This window comes from Anguilla rostrata, chromosome 9 (genome assembly GCF_018555375.3).
Source record: "Anguilla rostrata isolate EN2019 chromosome 9, ASM1855537v3, whole genome shotgun sequence".
NCBI classification, from domain to species: Eukaryota; Metazoa; Chordata; class Actinopteri; order Anguilliformes; family Anguillidae; genus Anguilla; species Anguilla rostrata.
In genome coordinates, this window is record NC_057941.1 from 47,990,708 (window position 1) to 48,016,854 (window position 26,147).

The 26,147-nt window shown below is 45.2% G+C and overlaps 1 protein-coding gene across 2 annotated transcripts in view; it reads left to right on the plus strand.

Moving 5' to 3' along the window:
• Positions 1-26,147, plus strand: part of kirrel3a (kirre like nephrin family adhesion molecule 3a) — a 204,494-nt gene that overhangs the window by 141,033 nt on the left and 37,314 nt on the right. For both annotated transcript variants that reach the window (XM_064352549.1, XM_064352550.1), the window contains exons 4-5: positions 10,757-10,914; positions 19,716-19,866. In XM_064352549.1, coding sequence (XP_064208619.1) covers positions 10,757-10,914; positions 19,716-19,866 — 309 coding nt within the window. The remainder of the gene's footprint in view (positions 1-10,756; positions 10,915-19,715; positions 19,867-26,147) is intronic.

Consider the following 26,147-nt stretch of genomic DNA (forward strand, 5'->3'; position numbering starts at 1 on the left):
CAAGGAGCGCGGGGGAAAGGCCGAGCCTCTCAAACAGACCGTATTTCGATAACGTGCCCCCGTCCCCCCCCCCCCCCGTCGCCTGACATCCCAAACACGCATTCCAGGCCCATCCGTCCCGCCGCTGTCTTCGTTCTCGCTATTAGTTTTCCGCAGGCGTCTTCAGCTAAGGAGACGTCTTTAGCGGCAAAGAAGCACTCGCCTGTTTTTTTTTTTTTTTCTTCGCTTTTGAAAGAATTTCCCAGGTGGACCTCGTTGAATGACTTATATCGTAAGAGCAATCCACCTGGATATGCACAACAGTGCTTTTTTTATTTTTATTAATGTAGTGCTTCTGATTTAGCCCTCCGTAGCTCCAGCGGCCATTGCTTGCTTTGGCCGGCAGAGAAACAAAAGACTGAGGGGAGGGAAGTCGAAGCACTCTTGAAAACCCAAAGAGCCTGTTTTTGTTCGACAGACCTTGGCCGTTTTTTCTCTCTCTCTCTCTCCTTTCATTTTTCTACAGTACGCCCTCGGTGCAATGATCAATAGCCTCTCTGACACAGCATCCTTTTATTTTATTTCTCTCTCTCAGACATGCCTCTCCATCCCTGTCTTTATTTAATAATCAAACGCGGCATCCATTATGGGGCAAATAAACAGCCACGTAAATAGCCCAGGCGGTCCAGCTGCCCTTTAAAAGGGAAAAAGGTCACGGAGTACTTCATTCAGTCTCGGCTAATGCCCTTGTTCTAGGGAAAAATAACAGTGCTTAAAGCATGGCTCCTACTTCTCGTTACGTTTTAAAAGTCTAGCTGTGGACAGGGTGATGAGTGAGATGCGCTCTCATCAATATAGAGGAAAAAAGTTTTTTTTTCTTTCTAGATTATTCCAAAAGAGGGGATAAGCATTCAACAGATGGCCAAAACAGTATTTTGTGGTCTGTAATTCACAGGTTACGTCATAGTATTGACTGTTCATCCGTGAGGTACTGTCACCAAACAAGAGACAGTGAGTCATTGGAGCATGCTGTTAAGAAGGTGCTGGGCTGAGAAGTCCATTAATGAAAGGAGGCAAGCCTGCACTGCTCTGTGCATACCTTTATTAAAGACAGCGTTTCGATCCCAGTGGATCTTCATCAGGTCTAAACAGACCAAGTGCCGCCATATCCATAGACGAATGTGTAACAGACCACCTGACCACCTGATCCTCATGATCCGAGGCGGAGAATACTCAACACTGACATGCAGGACAGACAACAGGAAACTAACACATAAGAAAGGCCATATATATTAGAAAAAAGTATATGCATGATATACAATTCAAATGTTAAATATCCTGATGTAAATCACATTCCTTACTGGGAGAAAACATTAATGCATAAAACTATGTACAATAAATACAAAAGGAATGAAGTAATGAACCCAAGATGGTTGCCAATCTTTAAAGAAACGTTTTTATGTCCTAATCAGTATTAAGACCGGAAGGCGAACTGTGTAGTTTCAAATAGTTTCCCAGCATACAATATTTTAGATACAACTTGATTTCATTTGATATTAAAGCATGTAAAAAAAAAATCCAGTGGTTACTCCAAAAAAACAGGGTGAAAATGGTGATGTTTACAGTTACGCTTCTGTTTGCATTGACCTTAAATAACCCTTCCACAAAAAAAGATGCATCACTCTACAGCCTTTAGCTGAGTTCGTCACAGAGTATTAAATCATATCAAACTGTCATCAAGTTTTGATTGAAATATTCCTACTTTCCAGGAAGGGATAATCATTCTAGGTCATGAAATAGCATGGGGAATTAGCAGCGGTCACTAGTATTGAAAAATTAAATGAACTGATGTCATTTGAATACTTTATAAATCATCTGAAGAGAATAAAGTCACAGAATGAAAACCTCTTCCATAAAACATAAGCCAGCTCGTTCCAGAGCTCACGTTATATGTCAAAGTGAAAGTGAGGTTTTAATTCATGCTAATTTACGCTTTTAGTCGAACGTCTTGGATTAAATGCAAATGCTCTTCTGTCAGCTCGGTTTGAGGAAACCGGTCTGAGTAAATCTAAATTACACCCCTTACGTAAGCCAAACAATGAACAGATCGGGGAAAAAAAACCGATGCAGAGCTCGCTGCGAACAAAGCTTGTTTAACATTCGGTTGAATGAGGACGAAGGGGAAAAAATCGGTTTGACGGGGTGAAAGAGAAACCAAACTGGAAATAGGAAATGCAATGCAAACCTCTCTGCCCCCCCCTCCCGCTCCCCAAAACCCCCATTGTTTGACAGCAGCAAAGCAGGTGGGAAAGAATTCAGAGGGGAGGAGCTGAGAGAAATCAAACGCAAACAGGTGTAACCTGACAAAGACCGAGGGATTCTCTTTTTTGACCCACCGGACCATGTCTGTCTCTCGTTGTGGCATATTTCTTTTCCCGGATCTTAACACCTTGCTTCGCGGGGCAGCCATCCATGCCACATCATAGCCTTTCTTTTCTTTTCTTTTCTTTTTTTTTCATTCCGTACTCCCCAGCAGACTGGCCAACTTCGCGAACGCTCGTGAGACTCTCAGTGTTTCCACTCCTTGCCAGGGACTTAGCCCCTGGAAACACTGGCAGCTCTTTAGTTCCTTGTTCCTCAATTATAACTGAACGCAAGTCTCCGTTTATTTCGTATCGACGCTTTCCAAGGCGAAGATGGGCGTTCGCTGAAATCCATACATCGCAATGCCCAATTGCAATACAATACAATGCAATTCACAGGACAGGGCCATCAGAAGGGCCTTCGTAAGTACAGTGGTTCCAAGACAGTTGGCAGCGAGCGCGATATATTCAGTCTGTTTCCTGACGAGATTACCATTGATCTGCCCCCCCGGCCCCGTGAGCAGTTTGATATTACGTATTCGTAGTTGGCCACGCATAACCTCGTTAGGCCTTATTCTTCCGGGCCTTAACAATTAACACCGCAAATAATCCAGCTCACCTGAAGAAGAGAGAACCTGCGTGAATCCTGTTTATTTATTTATTTATTTTTCTGTTTTACGTACTCCGCAAAGGCGGTGTATAGAAAAATGTGTCCCCTGAGGTCTAGGCAGCCAGAGACGTGAAACAAACGGCGCCTTATCTAAGGGACCGTTGCATTTCCATTAAATGTAAGCGCAGCTTAATTAACTCATCTCCTGACTGGAGAGGGAAGATGAGCTGAGACAGGTGCTGACTGGCAGGATCGCCCCTCCGTTTTCTGTCATCGCCATGGTAGCCCGACGCTGATTCGCGGTCCCGCCTACTAGACGCCCCCTTTCTCCCCAGCCTCGGCCTCTGATTGGCTGAAACGCGTCACGCGCGGTTTATCGCTAGGACGCGCTTATTTCCCGGCCCGCGTCCTTCGGAACGTCGGATTCCCCGCTCCGCTAATCCGCTCGAGGGAGGGCGGGGGAAATCGTCGAGGTCCCCCCCCCCACCGTCGTGATGTAGCGCGGTGAATGGAACCCGTTATGAATGCGATTAATCCCCGTAATTAAGCCGGGGCTGACTCTCGTGAGGACTGTAATCTGGAGATGATGCGGGACCGGACTCCAGACGCATTGTTGTGTGAGACAGGTCACTTTTCCCTCGTGTGCCTTTCCCTCTGGTTTTTTTTTTTTTCCTTTTCTTTCTTTTCTTTTTTTTTTTTTCTTCCCCTGAAAGGAAATTGCATTATCTCACCCTCCTTGTTTCCTTCCAAGTGCTAAATGGCTTTGTGTTATCCACTTTGGGAATGGCGGGGAATAGAGACAGGGTTCAGCCCGTTACCGCGTCAACGGGAAGAAGCGTCGGGAGCAGCGCTGAGGGAACAGAGCAAATGCGAGGGACCGGGACATCACCGCGGAAACGGAACACGGCTCAGCGTTCCCGTAGATTACCGTGGAAACAGCAGGCGATTCAGGGTCTCGGTACATTACTGTGGGAGCAGATCAAACGCAGGGGCTCGACACGGCGCCGTTGGAACAAAACAAACACGACGCAGGTTTCATTACGCAGCCGCTCCCGCCCCGAAAAGAATTCAGGTCGCTGCGTCAGCGCGAGAGCGAGGAGGTCGGGGTTCGGTTATTCGGGAGAACAAACGACGCGGGGCCCCGTTACGTCGCCGAGGGAACGGGGAAGGTTCAGAAAATGGCCGCCAACGGTCCCGTGACTTACGGGGCTGCGCTGCAGCGGCGGGGAGGGATTTCCGAGGCGGCCAGTCGCTTAATTAAAGGGTGGCGATCAATCCTGGGCCGTGACCAGCTCGTAATAAACCCTATCGAGCGGCCGCGGGAAAGCGGTAATGTGCAGCCATTAAGGCCGCCGCATTCACAAACATGGCTGTAATGCTCATGGGTAACGTAGTCAAATGCTGAGACCTTGAGCCACTGTCGGCCACTGCGGGAGCAATACTTCACGGCGCCGTTAGCTTCGGTTATTATTCCTGAGTAACAGGCTCAGCTGAGTATGTGTTTCTGGCCGCCTGGAGCTGTTCTGAATGGGAGGGGCCTGGTTCCAAAGGGGTGTGGCCTAGCTCCAAAGAGGAGGGTTAGGGTTACACTAAACTCTGCCGTTTGGACCTAGGCCACTCCCCCTGTGGAGCTGCTCCAGGTGCCAGAAATTACCTTTCTTGGCTCAGCCCTGGTCATGAACTAACATGGTGCAGCTGGCACCCTGGGCATTTTTTACAGCATGATTTTACAGCATCCTCCACAGTATTGGGGATAACAAAGTAAATAAGTGAATTTAATTAGGTAAATTAAAATTGAAAAAAAAATTAATTATCCACACCTTGTATGTGTGTTATTTATTTATTTATCGTGTAGAGTCCAGCACCTTTCATTGTGAACCATAGTTGGTTTAAATTCATGTTTTCACAGGTTATTGGATTTTTTAAATGTACCCCCCCCCCCCCCTTTGCCATACCTGTATAATATGATTTATATAATAAGATTTTCTAGCTACAAGGCTATTATTAAAAATAAATATATAACGTTACTTGCATATTTCTGTGATGTTGCCATGAGACATTCGTCATCAAGATGCTTTCTGCATCTGCCACAGACAACATTTCAATGAATATTAATGATGTTTTAATGAATATTAATAGCAGGGTGTGCAGAGTGACAGCCCTGGATGTTTTGTGCGCGGTCGTGGAAAGTTTTCTTAGTGGATAAATGCTCTTTTCAGTCTTGGTGTTTTGTGCAGAACCCTTGGCTATCTGGTACATTTTATTATTTTTTTCAGCTGTCTGAATGCTTTAAAGGTGAGAAAACAACTCGGTCATTTTTTTTTTTACTATACTCTTTGGAGTCAGATATTTTGACAACAAAATGGTACCTTTTAGATGCCGGGTAACTGAAAAGATGTGGTGAAAAGAAGATGGGATATCCACCAGCTCTCTTAGCGGTGTCAGAATTTTAAAAAATATGAATTTACACAGTGAAGAGTTTGCTAGTCCCGTCCAATACTTGTCGAGAGAAAACCAGACGGCAAGTAAATTGAGAGGAAAGTGAGTAGCAGACCGACATTGCTTAACATTCAGGAAAAATAACATTCATTTATTTCAACGTGTTTGGCGGCATTATCACGGTGACAGCTGTAGTATTTTTAGAAAGCTTCAGAGAGGAAAAATATTGAAATATTATCACCTATATTGTCTTGCCCTCTGCACCGTGAGTGATGTAAAACGCTACGAGACACAAGCGGAGTAAACAATATCGAGTGTGTCAGTCTGACTTGCTTTCCATCTCCCGGTGCCTGTTGTTTGTTTTTCTGTTTTATCGTTGACAGACGAGGAGATCGCTGAGAGCTTGGCAGTTCCCATAGCGGTAAATTTGTCTTCACAGCAAGTGATCTATAGATGCCAGATTTAATTCATTTGAATTCTACTATTATTCAAGTGACAATGTACAGTACCTCTTCATAATTTTATTCTTTATTTTCTTAAAAGATTAGTTCCAATGTGGTTATACTACTTGACGTAAAATTACCTTTTTCCGATCCTGATAGAATACAATATCTAAACTTTGCGTTGATGAGCATGATTGAGACTGGTCCAACACCATGGGAAGCCCATTTTAATGTGCACATAATGGACATTAAACAACGACAATAGGAACGATAATAATTATAATAATAATACTGATTTGTTTAATAATAATTTATACGTCACACATTCTGAAAATAATCCTCCTCAAAGGATACCCTTGTGTTTCCTTGCTCGAGTATCCTCCGGGAGCCTCCTAGCTCCTTTCCTCAAGCTCCTTCAGAGAGCGTTTAACAGGTTGTAATGTCCTTGAAGATGACGGACCTCGATCGATTCTCCGGGTCAGGTGAGGGCCGAGGAGACAAGGACGGATGAAATAAGCGATTGGAATGAGCCCAGGTTGGGAATTGAGCCAGGGCATCAGGGAACTGCCTACTCTTTGCAGTCGGTGTCACGGTGTCTTTAATGACCGCGGTGAGTCAGGACCTCGGTTTACCATCTCATCACAAAGACAGCGTCCCCATCGCTGCACCGGGGCACAGGGAATTACTTGACCAGTGGGATGATCGCCCCCTACTGGCCCACCAGCACCACTTCCAGCAGCAACTTAGTTATTCCAGGTAATTCCAACAAAGCTCACGTGTGCTTAGCTTCAGCCATTCGGGAAGAACAGGGTGCATAGTGGTATGACTGCTGGCATTTGAAAAACAACAACCAACAACAACACCATCAACAACAATGACAACACCACCACCATCAACAACAACACAACACAATAACAACACAAATTATAATAGTAATAATAATAATCATCATCATCCTCTTCGTCATTATCATCATAATCATCATCATCAATATCATCAATCATCCTCTACATGTATTCCTGAGTTTTCTTATCAGAAGTGCATATGAAGAAGCATTTCCTTTATGTTACTGAAGTAGCCCATGTTAACCATAGCCATTGTGCTGGAGACCCCCCCCCCCCTTCTTGAAGGAGCTCAAAAGGAGACTGTTTGTTATGTGAATTAATCATTCCTTTGTAGTCTTGTGAAGGTCATACATACAATCATTTTCTAAATAAAGTGATCGTTTTATCTTCATATTCCGATGGGGTAACCTTACAATAACGTGATCAGTCAGTCTTTATATTCCAGTGTGTGAACTTGATTCAACCAACATTTGTCCTTCATTTTGTCTAACCAGGTAAAGGGTAAAATGAAAGTTTTAGTGTGTACTGAAAGAACAAGAGTTTACCTGAGTGCAGGTTTAAGCTCCATCAGTGTGTTCTGTCTTTGCGCTGTTTGCTGAGCTCTTTACACCATTGCGTACTGTACCTGTGAAAATGCATAAACTCACTGGTTGTAGTGTTACGTTTGGTTCCTCCTTAACTTTGTTATTGCTGTTTGGTTTGAAAGTAAAATTCTTCCAAGGAGTCAGAAATTAAGAGTTCTGTATTAGGTATTTCAGCATGATACACACCCAACACTATTCATTTGTAACTATTTTTCATTAGTATAAGGTAGGAACATGCTCCTTTAATATTTACATTTTTTCTACATTCCCAGCCAAAATCCAGAAAAACAGGATAGTTCTTATACTAAGTTATATTTAGGTAGAGTCGGAAGACAGTTTCTCAGGAGCTCTCAACTCAATACGACTCCTGAGACTAGACGGGAACCAGGATTTTAAAAGTATCGCTCCCCATTAAAAGTATCGCGTCCTCGCCCGCCCGCTCACTCGCTCACGGACAGGAGCTAACGATGCTAACGGCGCTAAACTCGGGGCTGGCTGACAGGATGAAGAAAAGGCAATACGGCGAACGAAACTCTGATTAATGCGCTCTGTCAGCGCGCGCCAACGCGTCAGAGAGGTAGCGCGCTGCTTCCCGCGGCCCTTTGAAACCGGAATCTCTGCACCTGTTTTGACAGACGCGGCCCATTGCTTATTATTATAATGCGCAAAATGGGGGGCTGGGATGCAGGCGTCTTCAGCTCTAGTGCTGGAGAGCTACAGCACGCTGCTTTTAGGCCAAGAAGCCAGTGAATGCATGGCAGTTGTGTCGTTGCCTAGTTTTTCTTTTTTGTTTTTTACCAAGTTTTTGTTTTATTGCTATTCCAGTGTAGTGTAGCTCAGCTAGTTTGCTAGTGAAGCACAGTGAAGGTGCCGTAAAGTGAAGGCCTCGTAGCAGGTTACCGTGACGACGCTCTGACGACGCAACCCTCAAGTTCAAAAATAACAACGTTGCTCTTGGCTCAGGGCAACTTTGCCTTTAGCTGACAGGTAACATGTTTGCCTGTGGAATCTTTGGACTAGTGAGCAAGGGTTCAAATCCCACCTCGGACTCTTTACACCTGCACAGGATAAAAGAATTTTTTTTTTTTCATTGTCTAGTTTGTGTGATAAGATCCAGTGTTAAGTCCTGCCTAACACCGGAAACCCACACACGCTCCCCAGCACCAGGCTCTAACGAGACACGAGGATCAGCGTTTCACATCCTTCTCGCCCAACAAAGTGATTCCACCCCAATCCCCACCGCTCATTTCGCGCCGTTCGTTTCCTGTTTCGCCGCCGGTCGATTTTTTCCTTCGCCTTTCAAACGGTAGAAAATTCCATCGGTGCACACCATCCGCCCGCGGACCAACTCCGAGTTTTCTCCGGCGGAATTGGCAGTATGGACACATTATAGGACAATCACAGACATCATAAATCCGCCGTCACAAACAAGTAAACAAACTTCGGAGCTGAAATAGACCTGAACCCTTCCGCCCCTCGGCACACAATGTAACTCACGCTGTTTTTTTGTTTGTTTGTTTGTTTTTTTTTTTCCATCGGCAGGGCCGAATTATATCCCGTTGTATATATCACTGCAAGCGAACTATAAAACAGAAAAATACAGAAAGCCAGAAGGCGGTGGTGGGTAAAGCCAAAAAGTCTGGAGCACGGGTGTCCAACTAAACTTCTGGAGGCCTGCGGATCACTCGGAGGTTTTTGTGATTTTCTTCCGGTAGGCGGCCGATTTAGGCCTCGGCAACCCGTCGCCTGGGCTCTCCTGCCAATCAGAAACGTAAGTGAGGTGCGTAAATGCTGAACCGCAGTAAAAAAAAAAAAGATTGAGAGACCCTGCAGCCGTGTAGTCTGTGATCGGGCTGAGCCAGACTCCTGTATCAGCAGTTGGTGCGGGATACAGCTTACGGTTCAGAACTGAATCCTGAGTTTGACCTTTTCCGACTGTGGCTGGCAGCCTGTGGGGAAACTCCGTAGCGGGGAGTCTCATTCGAAAAAGGTTGATGTACTGTACGTGAAGGTTTTTTGTTTAAGCCCAGCACTAGGACACCTGATTGAACTAATTAACTAATCGTGTCTGTGATGGACTGGCGTCCTGTCCAGGGTGTATACCCGCCTTTACCGAATGCATGCTGGGATAGGCTCCAAACCCCCCCAAACCCCCCCCCCCCGTAGTCCCTGACCAGGAATAAGCGGGTATACATAATAGACGGATGAATAGAACTAATCATGGTCTCCAATCGAGACCTTGATAAGTGGAATAAGTGGTTTTGTAATGCTGGGCTGAAACAAAAACCTGCGCTCATACAGACCCTTTTCAAATAAATTTGGAGACCCCTGGTCCATAAAGTGCCACGTGCCCGCAGTCAGTCCGGGAGGGGCGATGCAGTCCCCCCGCCTAGCCGCTACACAGCAAGCGCCGCGGCCTGCGCGCGCCAGCCTGAAGCCTCCCGAACCGACGTCGGAAGTTGTTGTTGCGAGCCAGTCTTCCAAACTGCGAGAGAATAATGAAAATGTACGTAGATAAATGTAAAACAAGAGATCTCGTTAGTAAGCACTCTAGATGGCTTGGATTCAGGCCATCGCCTGCCCCTACCGAAAACAAACAGCCTGCTTTGACAACTGAAGGGTGTTTTTCAGAACCTCGAGCGCAAGCCATTGGTGCAGCGTATTAAAGATTTAGCAGACGAATGCAGAACCTGCCAAAAGCTAATCAGCAATCACCCAGCCCTGGGAAATGAGTAATGAGAGCTCAGACTGCAGCGCAATAATGTCCACATCTCTCCCTCATTCCATCTCTCCTGGTGTCCATATCTTTACCCTACATCGCTCTCTCTCTCTCTCTCACTCTCTCCCCCCCTTCTCTCTCTCTCCTCTCTCGCTTACTCGTTCCCCTCTCTCCCTCTCTATCTCGCGCTTCCCTCTCTAACTCACTATTTCCCCTCTCTCTCTCTCTCACTCTTTCCCGTCTCTCTCCCCCCTCTCTTTCACACACTTTCTCCTCTCTCTGTTCCCCCCTCTCTCTCTCTCACTCTCCCCTCTCTCTCTCTCCTCTCACTCATCTTTCCCTCTCTCCCCTTCTCCTCTCCTCTCTCTCTAACTCTTCCCCCTCTCTCTTCTCCCCTGCCCCTCTCTCTCTCTCTCTCTCTCCTGAGCCAGCTGCATGCCACAGCTCGGCTGAGGGGCCGGGATGAATAATTCACAGGAGTCGGAATGAATCAGGGGTGATCAGAGCTTGTTTAAGAGAGCTCTGTAATCAGCGCTATTCAGGAACATGCATCCCAGCCATTCCCCAGACCCTTCCCCATCCTTCCCCAGGCCCTCGGGTGCCATTCTCTCTCTTTCTCTCTCTCGCCGTTCACCGCCGTCTCCCCGCACACACGGTTCACCGCCCCGCAACACAGCAAACGCCGCGTCGCCGATCCTTCTGCCTCAACACCGCCCGCGCCCGTCTGCCGGCTAACGCTAACGCCGACTTCCTCTTCCTCTTCCTCTTCCCCAGTTCCCCCCGACAACCCGGTGATTATCGGGGCCCCGGTGATCAGCCTGCGGGCGGGCGACCCCCTCAACCTGACGTGCCACGCCGACAACGCCAAGCCCGCCGCGTCCATCATCTGGATCCGCGACGGAGACGTTCTCAACGGGGCCATGTACTCCAAGGTAGGGGCCTAATACACGTGAACATGTATGTACAGTCCTCGACAGGAAGTGCTAGTGTGGCATTGGCAGGGCTTGAAGTGGAAAAAAATAAGTGTCAGTGCTCTGAACAAAACGTACAAGTAGGGTGTTCCGGTTCATTCCGGCCCACTTCAAGCACCGGTACTACCACTGGCTGTCTTCTACCAGGAAGTGAATTTGATTGGACGAGGGCAGAAAAGCGCATCGGGAGCTTGAAATAAGTGCCAGCGTGCAAGAAAAAGTCGCAGTAATAGAAGTTCATTATGTGCTGGTGACTAACAGCCCACTTCAAGCACTGGGTGCCGGCCATTAGGAAACTGTTTATTGTGCAATTCAACGGCATTTACATTTTAATCAATCATCAGCAGTCTGCCTGTTCAGTGTTTAGTGGGCTGTCAATCAGAAGAGTTTGAGGTGAATGCTCATTATAGAATGGGCACACCATGTCAAACTTCCAACACTCGTGTTTACAAACTACGTGATTTGCATTTTTTTTTAATTGCATTATTTTCTGTTTATGAATTTTTGTAAAAATAAGTATCTTGTGACTTCACAAATACTTAAATGCAAGCAAAACAGTGGTTGCAGTGGGTCATAAATGCATAGTTGGGTTCACTCCCTTTTCAGTTCAGTATTTTTCATACGTGAAGGAAATCTAACAATGGTTCTGGAGCTGAGTGTGTTGCTCAAAGGCTATTGGTTTTATTCCCAGAGGGGGCACAGGCTTTGCTTGTCTGAGCAAGGTGCTTAACCCCAAAAATGCATCAGTAAACTCTCCAGATGTGGAAATGTACAGTATGCAAAAATGTATTCTGTGTAAGTTGCTATGCCCACCAAGCCTAACCCCCCCCCCCCCCCAGCACCTACTCCCAACCCTACCCTATCCCCAAAGCTAAAACTAACCCACCCCTCAAGCTTTACTGACCCCCCAACTGTAGAATTACCACCAAACCCTACCAATCACACCCCCCCACGCCCCACCCCACCCCCTGGCGGCTGAAAATGTGGGTAATGCCACCCACACCTAACTTAAAAATAATTTATATAATTTATATATGCTTGTAATATTGCTATTGCACATAGTTGGCTATTATGTGCATTTTAACAGATGGTATTTAAATTGCTGCCAGTATAACACACTTCTATTTAAAAAATGTAAATTTTTAGCCAGTTGGGTGTGTTTTATGGCTCAGCTTCAGCTGGCCGAACTGGGATCCCTCTGTCTACCTGTCGATTTTTCTCTATTTGCCTAAATAAAAGCCCATATGCCAAACTCCCTTCTTTACACAACGTCCCAAGAAGGGTTTGCTCCACAGGTTTCCACTGAAATACAGAGCGCAAGACCTTTTTACTTTGCTTCAGATGCGGGCGAGTAAAATATGTATTACGCTCCTCTCAATTATGAATGTGTTCTTAGGCAATTTGCACATTTTGTCAATGAAGGGGGGGTTGAAAAATGTTCGCTTGATGCTCTGACATTCTCTCTGTCACTTTTCTTTCACCTTCTCTCCCCACATTTTTGCTCTCTGTCTTTCTCTGTCAAATTCAACAAACTCAAATTCTCTCGCTCTCTGTTCTCTCTCTGACAGGTTTTTAGGTGGCCTATAACAGACAAAGACAAGCCAGATATGGCATGACATTAAGCTCTCCCACTCTCTCTGGCTCTCTCTCTCTCCACTCTATTCTCTCTTTCTATCCCTCTCTCTTTCTCTCACTCACTCTCTCTCTCTCACTCTCTCTCGCTCTCTCTGGCTCTCTCTCTCTCCACTCTATTCTCTCTTTCTATCCCTCTCTCTTTCTCTCACTCACTCTCTCTCTCTCGCTCTCTCTCGCTCTCTCCTCAATGTCCCCCACCCACCCCGCCCGCCTCACCTGACCCCAGAGCACCGACTTCCGCGCCGCTAACCTTCCGCCTGAATGTATAATCAACAATGCACCGCGCATTTCCATATAAATGAACAGGGGATACGAGTCCCTTTTTTTGGGGGGGGGCGGGGGGGCACCGGCATAACTGTCTGCCGCCATTACGACCCATTCAGTGCTTTCTGAAGCAGATAAATAACATTGATTGAGGTGCAATACCGCCGCGTGTCAATCGGAAGTAAGAGAAAAAAGAGAGAGAGAGAGCGGTGAGCCGCTACTGTTTGCGCGAGCGATGCTAGCATTCGGCACGCCGCGATTTTACACACGCGGCGTGATTACATAAACTCCGCCCCTTCCAAAGACGCTCCTTTATCCATTTCCCGGCTTCGTTAATGTCTTCACAGCGCTGATCTCGGAAGACTTTTGCGTTCAATTACGGAGATTTCTTTTACATTGCTACGACCCTGGAGAAGGGGGGGGGGGGGGGGGCTAGAAAGAGTTATCAATCAAGTTTTTTTTTAAAAGTATTATTATAGATGTCAGAGCGCTCGTTTACAGAAGACAGGTGTAGTGTCTTACTGCGGAATAGAATATTAATTAGGGAAAAAATACTTCGTAACCTGTTGCATGATTTTTTTTTTTTCTCACTTCTTGTCGTTTTTTTTCTCTCCCTCGTCAAGCTAATTAAACTCTCCAGCTTTGTTCTAAAGAAATGAAATGTGGGAGTTTGGAGAAAATAAAAGAAGGTCTTAATTGGAGACAAAATAGCAGAAATAATAAGATAAGTAAAAGATTAGATGAGTAAATGTCTCAGTAACCTCAAAATAGAATACTGGGATATGTGCCTAATTGTGGGAACAAGGAATAATTAATATTTTTTTAATAAAGAAAAAAAAAACATTGACAATGGATCCAACTTTGAAGATAAAAAATCTCCATTGACATAATTAATTAAAAATGAAAAAAAAATTGGAATTTACACAAAAACAGAGGATGGCTATCGGACTGAAATGCTGAAGAATTTGTCTTTTTTCCTTGCTGTTTATTAAATTAAAACATAAAGGGCACTGTGTATTAATCCTTAGATCTTAGAAATGAGGTCCATTACACAGTCGGCTTTGGGTCTACACCCATAGTGTGTGATTTCAGCAAAGCCATTTTTCCTTATTTGGAACGAGAGTTTAACTCAAAGTGCGCGTGCAAGACATTCTACGCTGGTGTTTCTCACGGAACACCCCCCGCATGAAACTAGTTTTACCTCAGGAAAAAAATATAAATTTCAAACATGACGGCGTGCAATTAAAATGACAGATTTCTTTTGACCTGGTGCCGTGCAGTTTAAAAAAAAAAAAATTTAAAGCGGGGTATTACGTTTTAGAGCCTCTGGTAAATGACTTTGTGAAATTTTTACTGTGGCCCTGTTGCTGTGCACTCAAGTGCATTAACGGGAGTTGAAGTGCAGTAAGGGTGTGGATGGGGGCACGCATGTTGAATGGAACATGCGACGGTTACTCTCCCACCGGCAAATTTATTTTGCATTCTGTGTGTGAACATCCAGTACATTACAGGCATTTATCAGACGCTCTTATCCAGAGTGACTTACACAGCTTTTACATAGTTTGCATCCATTTATACAGCTGGATGTATACTGAAGCAATGCAGGTTAAGTACCTTGCTCAAGGGTACAACGGCAGTGTCCTATCCAGGAATCGAACCAGTGACCTTTAGGTTACAAGACCAGTTCCTTACCCATTATATACTACGCTGCCGCTGAAGAATGGTGATGGCAGCTTCAGTTCAAAAGGCAGCCTTCTGTTCCTGTCAGCATACTTAGCAGGAAGTGACTTCGGTTTTGTTTTTGTTTTTGTTTAGTTTTTTTTTTTCTGCTTGACCGAGACTCGACTGAGCACGTGCGAGGCGTCACGCAGATCCTTTACGTTAGATCAGTTAAGGTAATCGCCCGTGTCCGCGATCAGAGAACACAGCATAATCAGGGAACTAGGATTGCCTCGCAAAAAAAAAAAGAAAACTAAAAAAAAAAAAGAAAACGGTTTTCAGCAGGCTTAGCAACCGCGCGGTTACACAACAGCTTCTTGGGTTCTCCCACACGGCCTGCGATCCAATCGGGCTTCCGTAACCGCGATCTCGCGCCGACGAAGTGAGATCTCGCACGTCCCCAACCAATCCGAGGACGGCTCTGAATGAGTCGACGAGCTGAAATGGGAGCGGACGTTGACGTGCAGTTTAACTCTTCGCCGAAGTGTTGACACCTCCCCAAACACCCTGTTTTCCCCGAGTTTAATTAATGTTTTTTTTTCGCGCGACGTCCTGTCGGGGGTGGGGGGGGGGGGGGAAATTAGTTTTTCCAAGCCGTGAGGTGCACTCTCACCCCGGACCAGGCATACGTCAGAAAATGTGAAAGCTCTGGTAATTACAGTACTGACAAGGATATATAAAGTGCGCCCGTGTCTGAAACAAATAGGCAACAAGATCATGCATTTTTATATAAAATAATACATTATTTAGAGCGGGGGGAATGCTTGTGTGCCCAAAGGCGAGGTGGATCTGAAGGAAACCGTGAGCGCGTGTTTGTTTCCACTGACCTCTTAATCAATAGTCAAATTTATGGGCGCAATAAGAAACGTGAAGCTAATTAAACATAATTACATATTTAAGCCGCATAGCAAAGCATCCGAAGAAGCGATGGTTTTTTTTTTGGGGTTTTTTTTTTTTCTGTTTATTTTTACACACCGCTCTAACTCTAACCCCAACGTGCGTTTCTACCGGATGAAATGCGCTGAGTGCTTATCCTTCGTACTCGACGCAAATGTCTGACGTTCTCTGTTTGCCGAGTTCTATACCGTCGCCTGATACTGTTTTGGCACTTGTTCTGGCACCTTCCGGACGTCGAATCAGAGGCCGCTCATGATGTGACGCAGTGAAGGGCTTATAAAAGACCCCAAAAAGGGATCATTCTTCCACTCGCCGCTTCGAGTGAACGCGGACATACACACACGCAGCCACTGCTGTTCAGCCTCATTTCAGCGGCTGCCTCTTCCGTGCTTTTTTCAAGCAGCGCTCAGTGATGTAGCGTCACTCTCGAGTCTGCTGGCTCGGCCAAAGTGGGTCTTTCGAGGAGGCGTTTAGCCCCTGTTGCTCAAATCACTGTCATCGAGGGCCGAGACCTGCTGCTTTTCCACCTCTCCCGTTACCTGGGAGTCGGTTCTGAAGTCTGTCCAATCAGTAGCCCTAATTGCCCAGTTCGTTGCCGGGGAGAAAAGAAAACCAGGGCCGGGTTTGGATTTGAGGGCCAGATTTGAGTATCCATGGCCAAAGCCCTTACTTACACCTTACCCTGTTTAGCTTGCGGGACCTAGTCTTGTCATGGTCCTGTTTTCCTGTCTGTGTTTCCCTTGTTGGGCCGCCAGATGGCGGCACTTCTGTTTTGTGTCCTGCTTCCCCCCGGTTAATTGTATGATTGTTTTCAATTGTCTCGTTATCCCATCATTGTTCCCACCTGTGTCTTGTTATCCCCTCCTTCTGGTTTGATTGTTTTTTGAGTTCACCTGTGTCTTGTTACCCCCTGTCTATTTAAGTTCTTTGTCCCCTTGACTCGGGTGCTGGTTCTTTGTGTTTGTTTCCGAGGTATGTTCAGACCATTTATACCTGCCTGCGTTTTTTTACCTGTTTGTGTTTGTTTCCGATGTCTGTTTGCAAACCGTATGTACCTGCCTGTGTTTGTTCTGACTTGTGTTTTGTTTCAGACCGATTATACCTGCCTGTGTTTTGTTTGACCTGCTCTTGTGCTCTGTTTGACCTGCCCTTGTCCTCTACCTGCCTGTGTTCTGCCCTGCCCATGTTTGTGAGTTCCTCTTGTTTTCTGTTTTATTTAGATATTTTTTGAGTTTGTGTTTTTGCCCTTCGTGTCCTTTTCTGTTCCCTGTTTGTTTGCCTTTCTGTCAGTAAAGTCTTTGTTAATTTTCCCCTTTTTGAGTTTCGTGTTTTTTTTTTTTTTCACTCTGCGCCTGGGTCCTAGCACCCAACCCGTCAAGTCTTAGGTCAGGTCCGGTGCATACAGTAGCCTGTGAGGCTATGTGCTGGACCACAACTCCTTGTCTTTCATTTCCGTCTTGTTGCTTTGAAGAAAAGTGGATGTTTTTTTTCTACCCTAAGGGGGATGGAAAGCAGTGATTCACAGATCATGTTAATTGCACAGTTCCAAGAAAGCTACATGTGTCCTGTGTTTGTGTGTGTGCGTGTGCACGGGTGTGTGTGTGTGTGTGTATGTGTGTATGCCATGCATTAGCACAGGCCCCATACAAGATTAATGACATCATGTCGAGAGCATTGAGTAAAATGGCCCTCATTGTGTCAGGAAAATTATGGCGTTCAGACGTCCCTCTCTTGACTGCTAATATGTCCTGCTTTAATGGAGGTCAGTGCGGCTTTGAAATTAGCATAGCCATCCGCACGCTGACATTTTACACAAGACAATGCACGGAATGGAAATTGAATTCAACTGCCATGAGTTTGAAAAGAATAATGAAGCCAGTGAGCGTAATTTGGCCTTACATGACTGGGGACACGACATTAAAGTTTTTAAATTGGTAAAACTGAAGGTTCTGAAACACGTCTGTGGAGGTATGCTACTTCTTACACGGCCTGGCAGATAGTGACGTTATAAAATGTATAAAACAGGAGGTTTAGGAACATCTCCGCAGCGTACTGTGCTGTGTCTCTGCCGCACATTTATCAGTTTACCGAGTTACCCGTTTGTCTGCTAATTTGACATCTTGCCTCCAGCCTCAGGAGGTTTTTTCTCCCCCCCGTTTGTATCTCGCCTGCTTCTCAGAAAGTTGCATTTTGTGTTCTTAGCGCAGTGACATGATTAATGCGGCCAATGTATCAAATAATTCACCGGGCCACAGTTTCCCGCTCCGTTGCAAAAGGCTAAGGAGTAATCAGGGGCTACATCGACGTGGCTGGCAGCCATATATTTCCAGTCACGTTAATGTCTTCTTTTTGTCCATTAATTATTCAGTTCGTTTAGGTGGGATGGCACAACTCATCGTGTCACCATTTTGTTTTGTTTTTTTATGTGAGTGAAAGGACGTGGAGGTGAATGCTGGAATTACTCAATGTGTTTTGACTGTACTGGCAGACTACAAGAAATTCATTTTCAAAGATTAATGAACCTTACTGTGAGTGGGGGGGAAAAAAAAAATATTGCTTTAAACTGCTACTCAACCTATATTCTGTGTATGAATCAGTGTTTCATGTCACCACCAATCAAACTTCAAGTGTGTGTGTGTGCAAAAAATAAAATCTAAGAGATGAGATATTCGGAAATAAATATTCATCTCTGCATTAAAGCTTAAAGAGGGAGTGAATTTCTGAAAATATCTTCCACTGCAGACCGTTTCATAATCATTTTCAACCATACATTATTCCTACTTAATATAACTTAGCAGAACATGACAGCTCAAATAACTTTAACTCCGCAATCTTCACATTAGCCTTGGTTATTCAAGAGGGCTGGACTGGGAAACATTTTGAAGCCAATTTATATTTTTGTTGGCATTTAGCAAACACATTCAGCTAGAAGGACTACCACGGCTTGCATTCTTTGCATGAAATCAGTTCATACTGCTAGTTGTTTACTGTGGAAACTAAGGTTACCCCTGCTGAGAATTCCAGCTGAGGCTACCTGGGATTCTAAGATGGTTTAAGATGTGTTTTCTACACTTCTAGCTGGCTGTGTTTGCTCTTGTTGTAGTTGTAATGGTCACATGCAGCTGAGGTCTATAGGAGACTATATTCTCCCTACTTTATTGGTCACACACTAATGACACAGATTCCTTCAAATATGATTTTACTGCACCAGTTTCCAACTAAGAACCTCCCACCCCCCCCCACCTCCCACCACCCAAAAGTGATTTTAAGTAAGAAAGTTTGCCGTGACTTCATTTGCTTGTTTTCTTTCACTATCCCCCACGCATAGGATACTGATTGTGTCAGTTATACCTCTGCCATGTGAGCATTGGCAAAGGACTGTGATGCTTTTAACAAGTGACCCTAAGCAGATCCAAAGCATACAGGTGTGCAGGAGTTAAATGGAAATCATGCCCAGGGAATGGAACTGAGGCTGGATTAATAGCACACGGGGGCGCCACCAGGGATTTTGGGCCCCATGTAAAGATCTCACCTTGGGCTTCACCACCCCAGAAAATTTTTGGGGGACCCTGTCAGTCAGCCTCCCCAAACCCCCTTAGAGGACCCCTGATAGCCCATACAGATGTGGCATAAATTTTAACAGGAAAAAAAAACCTTTTAAATTAGTAAAAAAAATAAATAAATAAAACTTATTCAGGTTGCAGGGAAATGACCAGTTTAAATGTAGCCTATGGGCGCAATTTTCAGTCTTTGCACAGATACAGTTAACTTAATTTCGGAGAATATGAAATTGTTTGCGCGAATCTTTTTGCAGCCGTGCTGCTAGACTGGATGCCATCAACACATAAATCTTTTTTTCTGAGGCACGGGGATTGGCAATTTCCAGAACGTTCTCTCGGACTGGAAGAACACACCAGAGTTGCCAGATGGTGCTCACCACATGCATGGAGTGGGTGGGTGGGGGGTGTGGGGGGGTGTCTGTAATATGAAATTTGAGAACTTATTGAAAAACATTGATTTCCCTCGAAACAAGTCGTCCTCCCGTTGAGTGTCGCTGAGATCTTTTGGGTAAAGGGCTTAAGAGGCTACAGCGATCAGTCAGCCCCCTCCAGAGTAAGGCTGAAGCCAGGATAGAGGGTGGGCGTTTGTGTACCTCTCCCCTGCCGTGTGGACTGGGGAATTTGGGGGGGTAGGGGGCAGGGGGCCGTTCAGTACAGCATCTCACGGGTCATTTTCCCGCCCCACAGACCCTGCTGCGGGACGGTCGCCTGGAGACCACGGTGAGCACCCTCTACATGTCGGCCTCCAACATCGAGACGGGCCAGCAGATCACCTGCCGCGCCTCCAACAAGGCCGTCCCCGGCGGCAAGGAGACCAGCGTCACCATCGACATCCAGCGTGAGTACCGCCGAAAACCGCCGACGAGGCCCCGCCGTTCGGTTCCCGCCAAAGTTTAACAGAAAGGTTGGGTCGCCCGCGCGTCCGGTTCGCGCTCGCGATGGATTCCCGCAACAGAAGCGAAATCAATTTCCCCCCCTCCCTGGCTGAGCCGTCACATTTGATTAGCTACGCCGTTGAAGAAGAGGTCAAGAGGTTCGGCGAAATAAACGCGATGCTTTCGTAGAAGCCAAGGCAGCGGGCGGGAGAGTCTCCTTTCGTCGCGTTTGGTTTTTCCACTTTTAAGGCGCGTGTAGAACAGCGCGTGCTGAACGTGAGGAATAAGTGGTTTCCTTTTTCACCCTGTTTCACTGAAAATGAAAAGGTCCTTGACGGATGGTAGCGTTGCATGTTTCATTTTATCCTCGGTGTGCCGAGAACCTCCGCGCCGATGGAAATTGTGAAGTCCGTAAATTTCAAATAGCTCCCATTTTGTTTGAGTTCATTGTTCATTCTCTTGCCGTTGCTGATGGGTTTAAATGCACTGTTAACATAAACCGTGTTATGTTTGTACTATGCGTGCCCTTTGTAGCATACAGTAGCAAGCTAAAGAGATATGTTTATTAGCACAAGTCATGAATACTAATTCAACACTGTTGGGGATACTGTATTCAGCACAATGACTGTTATTGCGATGTTTCGGAAATCAAGGACATCATAGAGGAATATCAATGATAGTCAACTGACGACGGATTTTTACGATCAAAGTTGCTGTTTGTCGCTATTGATAGCCAAAATAAAACATGATTGTAACCCCTGAGAGAAGATGAGGATGTTTGTCTTGCTCTGTTCTGACTATCATTTCGTGCACTCCCATATTCCGTATGCGAGTGTTATTATAGAACCCTCTCAAAAATAGAAAAATAGGCCACAGTGCAAGGCGCGCCATTGTCAACATAATCGTCTTCGATCAAGAACGATCCTCCGCCATTTATGAATTTCGAACAAAGGGCTCTGGCATCACTCAACGGCCTCCTCAAAGCTATTAAGTATGACTAATAAAGCAAAATGCGCTATTCACAGATCCATTACTTTCGACAGCTCCATTCTTTCCCTTTATTATCCACCAGAAACACTCTCCGCGTAACGTAACCAAAAAATGAGAGAATCGATTTATTAGCGGCTGTTAGAGCATCCGCCACCGGAATGGCTTCTAAACATTTTTGTTTTGGCAAAAAAAAAAAACAACAAAAAAAAAAAACGAGGGAACGGTCTACCGTTCTGTCGGCCGATTGCGTGCATAAAAAGCAAAACAAATGACAACAAAAAACTAATGAAGAATTGTGGCTCAGACTGTTGAGGTTTCTTCACGTACTGCTTCTGTCGAGATTTTACACCGCAGGTGAGATGCGGGGGAGTAGCCAGCAAGGAAGTCTTTCCGGTTCTTTCTCGGCGTTTTAAAACAAAATGGCCGTCTGCGGAATTTAATTGCGACGCACGAGGACGGATTCTGTCACCGCTTTTCACTCATTTTCACCCGGAGTTCACGGGAGGCCTTCCTGCCCTCGTCGAAGCCTGCTCTTTAATTTACAAAATGGAGGAGCTCGGCTCAATTCGCACCCCGTCGTAATGTCATAACTCGCGACGCCGTCTAATTTCATCGTAGGCGCGTCCGCATCCACGACCAGCGTAGCGGTAAAAAGAGATAAAACGTCAAAGACGGATCTTCCTGTCGGAATATCTAATTTCCAGGCGCATAGCTGGGCGAATGAATGTGCTTTGGTAAAAAAAAAAAAAGGAAGGAAAAAAGAGGACGATCTGCGATCCGATTCCTGTGAAAGCGTAATGGGCGTTCAAAAGCCGGTTGCCTCCTCCGGCGCCTCGCGTTATTGGAAGTCAATTCCGGAGAGGGGTTAGCCGGGCTAAATGCGTTGGGGAAAGGAAACCGAAACAGGAGGAAGCAGCAATTTCGCTGGAGTGGGCGCCCTGCTTTCACACTCGGGCCGCCTTGTTTACAATGGAAACAGGTGTCGCATGAATAAGTGATGCGGAAAAGACGCCGGGGCGGGCGGCGCGATTAAAAACGCGTGGGCCCCGCCTCTTTTTTCTGCTAAATTGCACCGCTCCGCGGGGACACACCTGCAGCCACAGGGGGGCGCTGTCCTGGCACGCGCTGCCATGGATGTTGGAGATGTCGGATGCCAGATGTCGGCTGAGGATAAACAGAGGGAAGAGGAAACCGAGGAAGCGTACTGTTACCCACAAATATGTAGCGCCGAATGTAAGATAAATACTTTCAAAAATCTAATTATCGCTCTCTTTCTCTCGCTTTCTCTGTGTACTTATGCGCCTCGATGTGCATGTGTTTTGTCCCTCGACCGTGCGATACATTCTTTGAACAATTTGTCTGCCTTCATGTTACGTTTACTAATGAACTTGTCGCTTCAATGCAATTATGTTTGAGGCTTGGAAAGTAATTAAAGGTTCTTAGATTTAATTCCAATGCCAAGCTTTCCTAATACGGTCACCTTGCGGAGAAAAAAAAAACATTTTCCTATTGAACTTCCTGCCGTGCGAATTAATTGTTTTGATTTTGGTCCTCCGTAGGCTTATTCCCCGCACCTCAAACAGAAACCTCTGCGCACTGAAACTCACACGTGCTACCCCCGTATAATCATGTAACAAGCAATCCAACCGAAGGTCAGTTTAATTAGCACTTAGATGTATTTACCAAAAGATAAAACACATTCGTAAAAGGGTGTGCTATCTACACGGTTTTGATACAGTTGTGCATAAACCTACATGATATTACTTCACAATCACTTAACTGCTGCTACTATACATGCCATTGCATGACACTGCTGCCTTTTAGCAGATACTTATCCAGTGTGATGAACAGCGGTGGAGAACATCAGTGCTACTCTCAGGAATACAAAACTGCTGGATCACCAGAAAGGCGCAGAGGCCCATTTATATCCAACCTAACCGACGACTGTTTGTATCGCAACACGAGAAGGTACGGTTGGAGTTATAACCTCTTACACGGCGATTCCTGCAACGTTATCAAAAAGGAAATCCGAGGAAAGAAAGAGATAAAAAAGAAAAGGTATCCAGGGAGCCGCAGTGCAAACTAAGGAGCACTTCCGTGGTGCTTTTGTATCCTGTATCTTGATCTGGCACTTTGGTGTTGCACTTGTGTCCTCGTCTTGATGTTGTCGTTCTTTATCTCATCTCTTGCAATCATGCCTCACTTCTAGCTTGAGATTTAGCCGTAAATTTAGTGACTCGGCCAACGCTTTACTGCGTGAACGAGACTTGATGTTCATGGCTGTGGATAGCTGCTACTTTATGTGAATTGCGCCTCATCAGACCCGCGTTTTGTAGTCGTTCCAATGACCTTCGGTATGCACTTATCTTTCAATAAAAGCATTCGCACGAGTAAAATGGAATGTAATGAGCCTTCAGTCTATATGGGAACACGGGCAACATTACCTGAATGTACAAAAGCCTTTTTTATTGCTATTTTTCCAAAGCGTATTCAAAATGGCTTACAGCCAAGCTGTGTTCCCCTAATTATCTGACCCTTCTTAAGAGACTATGGAATCAACGTAATTTCTTGGCTTGTGTTCCTGAAAAAGGCATGTTTATAGGCATCAGTTCCTCTTTAGGATCATCACTGGGCATCACAAATGCCACTTGTAGAGAATAATTGATGGAACTGTGCAGATAGCCTGTGTCTCTCTCTCATTTACTATATCCATCTTTCTAACCCTTCACCCTGATTAATGATTCGTCGAACGACCCTTTCAAAAAGTGTCATGTGACATTTTGCATTTGCTCTGGCATAGCATTTGCAAAGGCCTGTGGGGAGGGTTCTGTTGTCTCTATGGTAACGAGACGCCAAACTGTCGATGTTCACATCTGTGAAAACATGGTGGTGCCCAGTGAAATTACTAAGGGGAGGAATAAATTTTATGTCTACTTTTGTGTAAAAAAAAAAAAAAAAATGACAGAAAAAAGAAGGTGGTTCATCACTCAGATAAACCAAAAATAATGAAGTGGAGAGAAAAAAAAACACATCCATGACAGTTAATTTCAGTGTTCCATTTGGCTGTCCAATCAGAACTGATCTGCGATATAACAAAATTCTAGAGGTGCGCAATAATTTCTCCAGTTTCGTGCCGGCACTTTTTTCAGTTGAAAACACATCATTTTTGTAATATGACACTTGTCAAAAGGGTCCTGCGAAAAAGTAGAAATCAGGCTTTCCTCTTTATCTAAAATACTCCATGCCGTTTCCTCTGTCTCTTGTGCAGGCCTCTGTGTCTCAAACTCTCTATAGAAAATACTCCATAGTATTGTTAATAGCATTACTTTTAGTATTTGTGCCTGTATAAGAACACATGAATATGCAAAGGCTTCAACATATCTACAAAGATATTTTATCAATATTGACTTATAAGCCGCAGTCAAATAAAACAGCATGGAATAGTGCATAATCGCTTGCAACATTTCAGTGATAAAGCCTAACGCTACAGACGGAGAACCAGATAACATAAGGCCATATTTGATGCAAGAACATACACTGTGCTTGAATTGATAAGAGAAGTCCTTTCAAAAGCCTCGTTTCATTGAGGGTACCCGACAAAGCGAACCATAACACACATACAGGAGTGGCGTAGGAATATTCACAGGAGAAGCACAATAGCATCTTTGTGGTTGCCTGTCTGTGAAAAGCGCTATACAAACAGCATTGAATTGAATTGAACTGAATAGTTCATCACAATAGCATGAACATGGCCTGCCAATAAATTCAAGTTTTTCTTTTTCAGCTATTGCTGAACTTGTTAAACTGTGCTTTTTGAAGAACAAATCTGAAACTTGACTTGATTTGGGGGAAAAAATGCACTGAATTCAGACCTGGGGGGGATCACACTGATATATTAAAGATCGCCTGTAGCCTAGAGAGTAAAAGCCAGAGTCTAGACGTCCTGGGGGGTGAGGGAAATGGAGGTTGAGAGACGTTTTGACACAAACGGACTAAGTCAGCCCCGATATAGCTCTGGTTTTACTCGGACACAGCCTGGCTACGTCATAGTTGGCTAGAAAACTTCCACTTTTCAACCAAAAGTTGCCAGGGTTTCGCCTGCGAACGCTTCGACGGCGTTTCACCGACTATTTCACCGCAAAGACGTTCCCCCTGCGATACGCCCCGTGTTCGGTTACCTGCACGGCGTACGCTACCGCGCTTTCTTAAGAGCGGCTGGCTTTCACAGACAGGCCTGTGCATGATGAGCGGATTCAGGGCAGCTCTCAGCGCAGCGCGGGTCCCTGTTTGTTTCAGATGCGCTCTGGGGCCCTGTGGTCATGTACACGGTGCGAAGGGCCCTTGGCTTAAGGCGGCGGTGGGAACGACGTCTCTCATAACGTCTTCGGTCCAAAGCGACTGAAACGCCGTCGCGTTCGGCGCTAATCCGAATTCCTTGACGGCGAGGCATTCATTTGGCATGCGACTCGTCCACCAGGCCCGTCTGTGCGATCCGAAACGTCCTGTTCCCCTTGAAAAGCTCACCAGTTTTTTTTTCAGAATGCCGTCCGGCCTTCATTATGAAAGTGATCAAGCACCGCAAACCTGCTCCTAGCATTTTTCACATCCTGTCTGCCACCCTCTACCTCTCTCCCAACTTCTCGCTTTAACATTAACATGACATTACATTATAGGCATTTAGCAGACACTGTTATCCAGAACAACTTACACAGCTTTTTTACATAGAATTTATGCAATATTCAATTCAATTGAGGTTAAGTACCTTGCTCAAGGGCACAACGACAGTGCCCCACCTGGGAATTGAACCTGCAACCACAGCAATCTTCTTTTTTTCTTTTTTTTTTGCAACTTGCAACCTAAAAGCCCTGTAGTCTAACTATTATACTACCCTGCCACCCGTGTAGCATGCCTTTATGATGTTAGTGCACTATTATTTCATAAAATGGCTCAGGGGTCATACAGTGTAATGTTAAATGGGTGGTTCCTGTTTCTTTACCATGCATGTACACTGTTATTACACAGAACATGTTTTTTGCACATCACTGCCTTGAAACTGGTAGTTTCTGTGTGTTTTCCATATAATTACACTGTTCCAGTACTACACCACAATATTTAACTCCAATTTACATGAAATGTTGACATGGACGTTCCAGGTCCTTCAAATCAAGAAACTATACTTGTCTCTGGTAAGCTACTATAAAACTATTATCTTTTGAATTCTTTTGAACTCAATTTTACAGATGATATTTCAAAT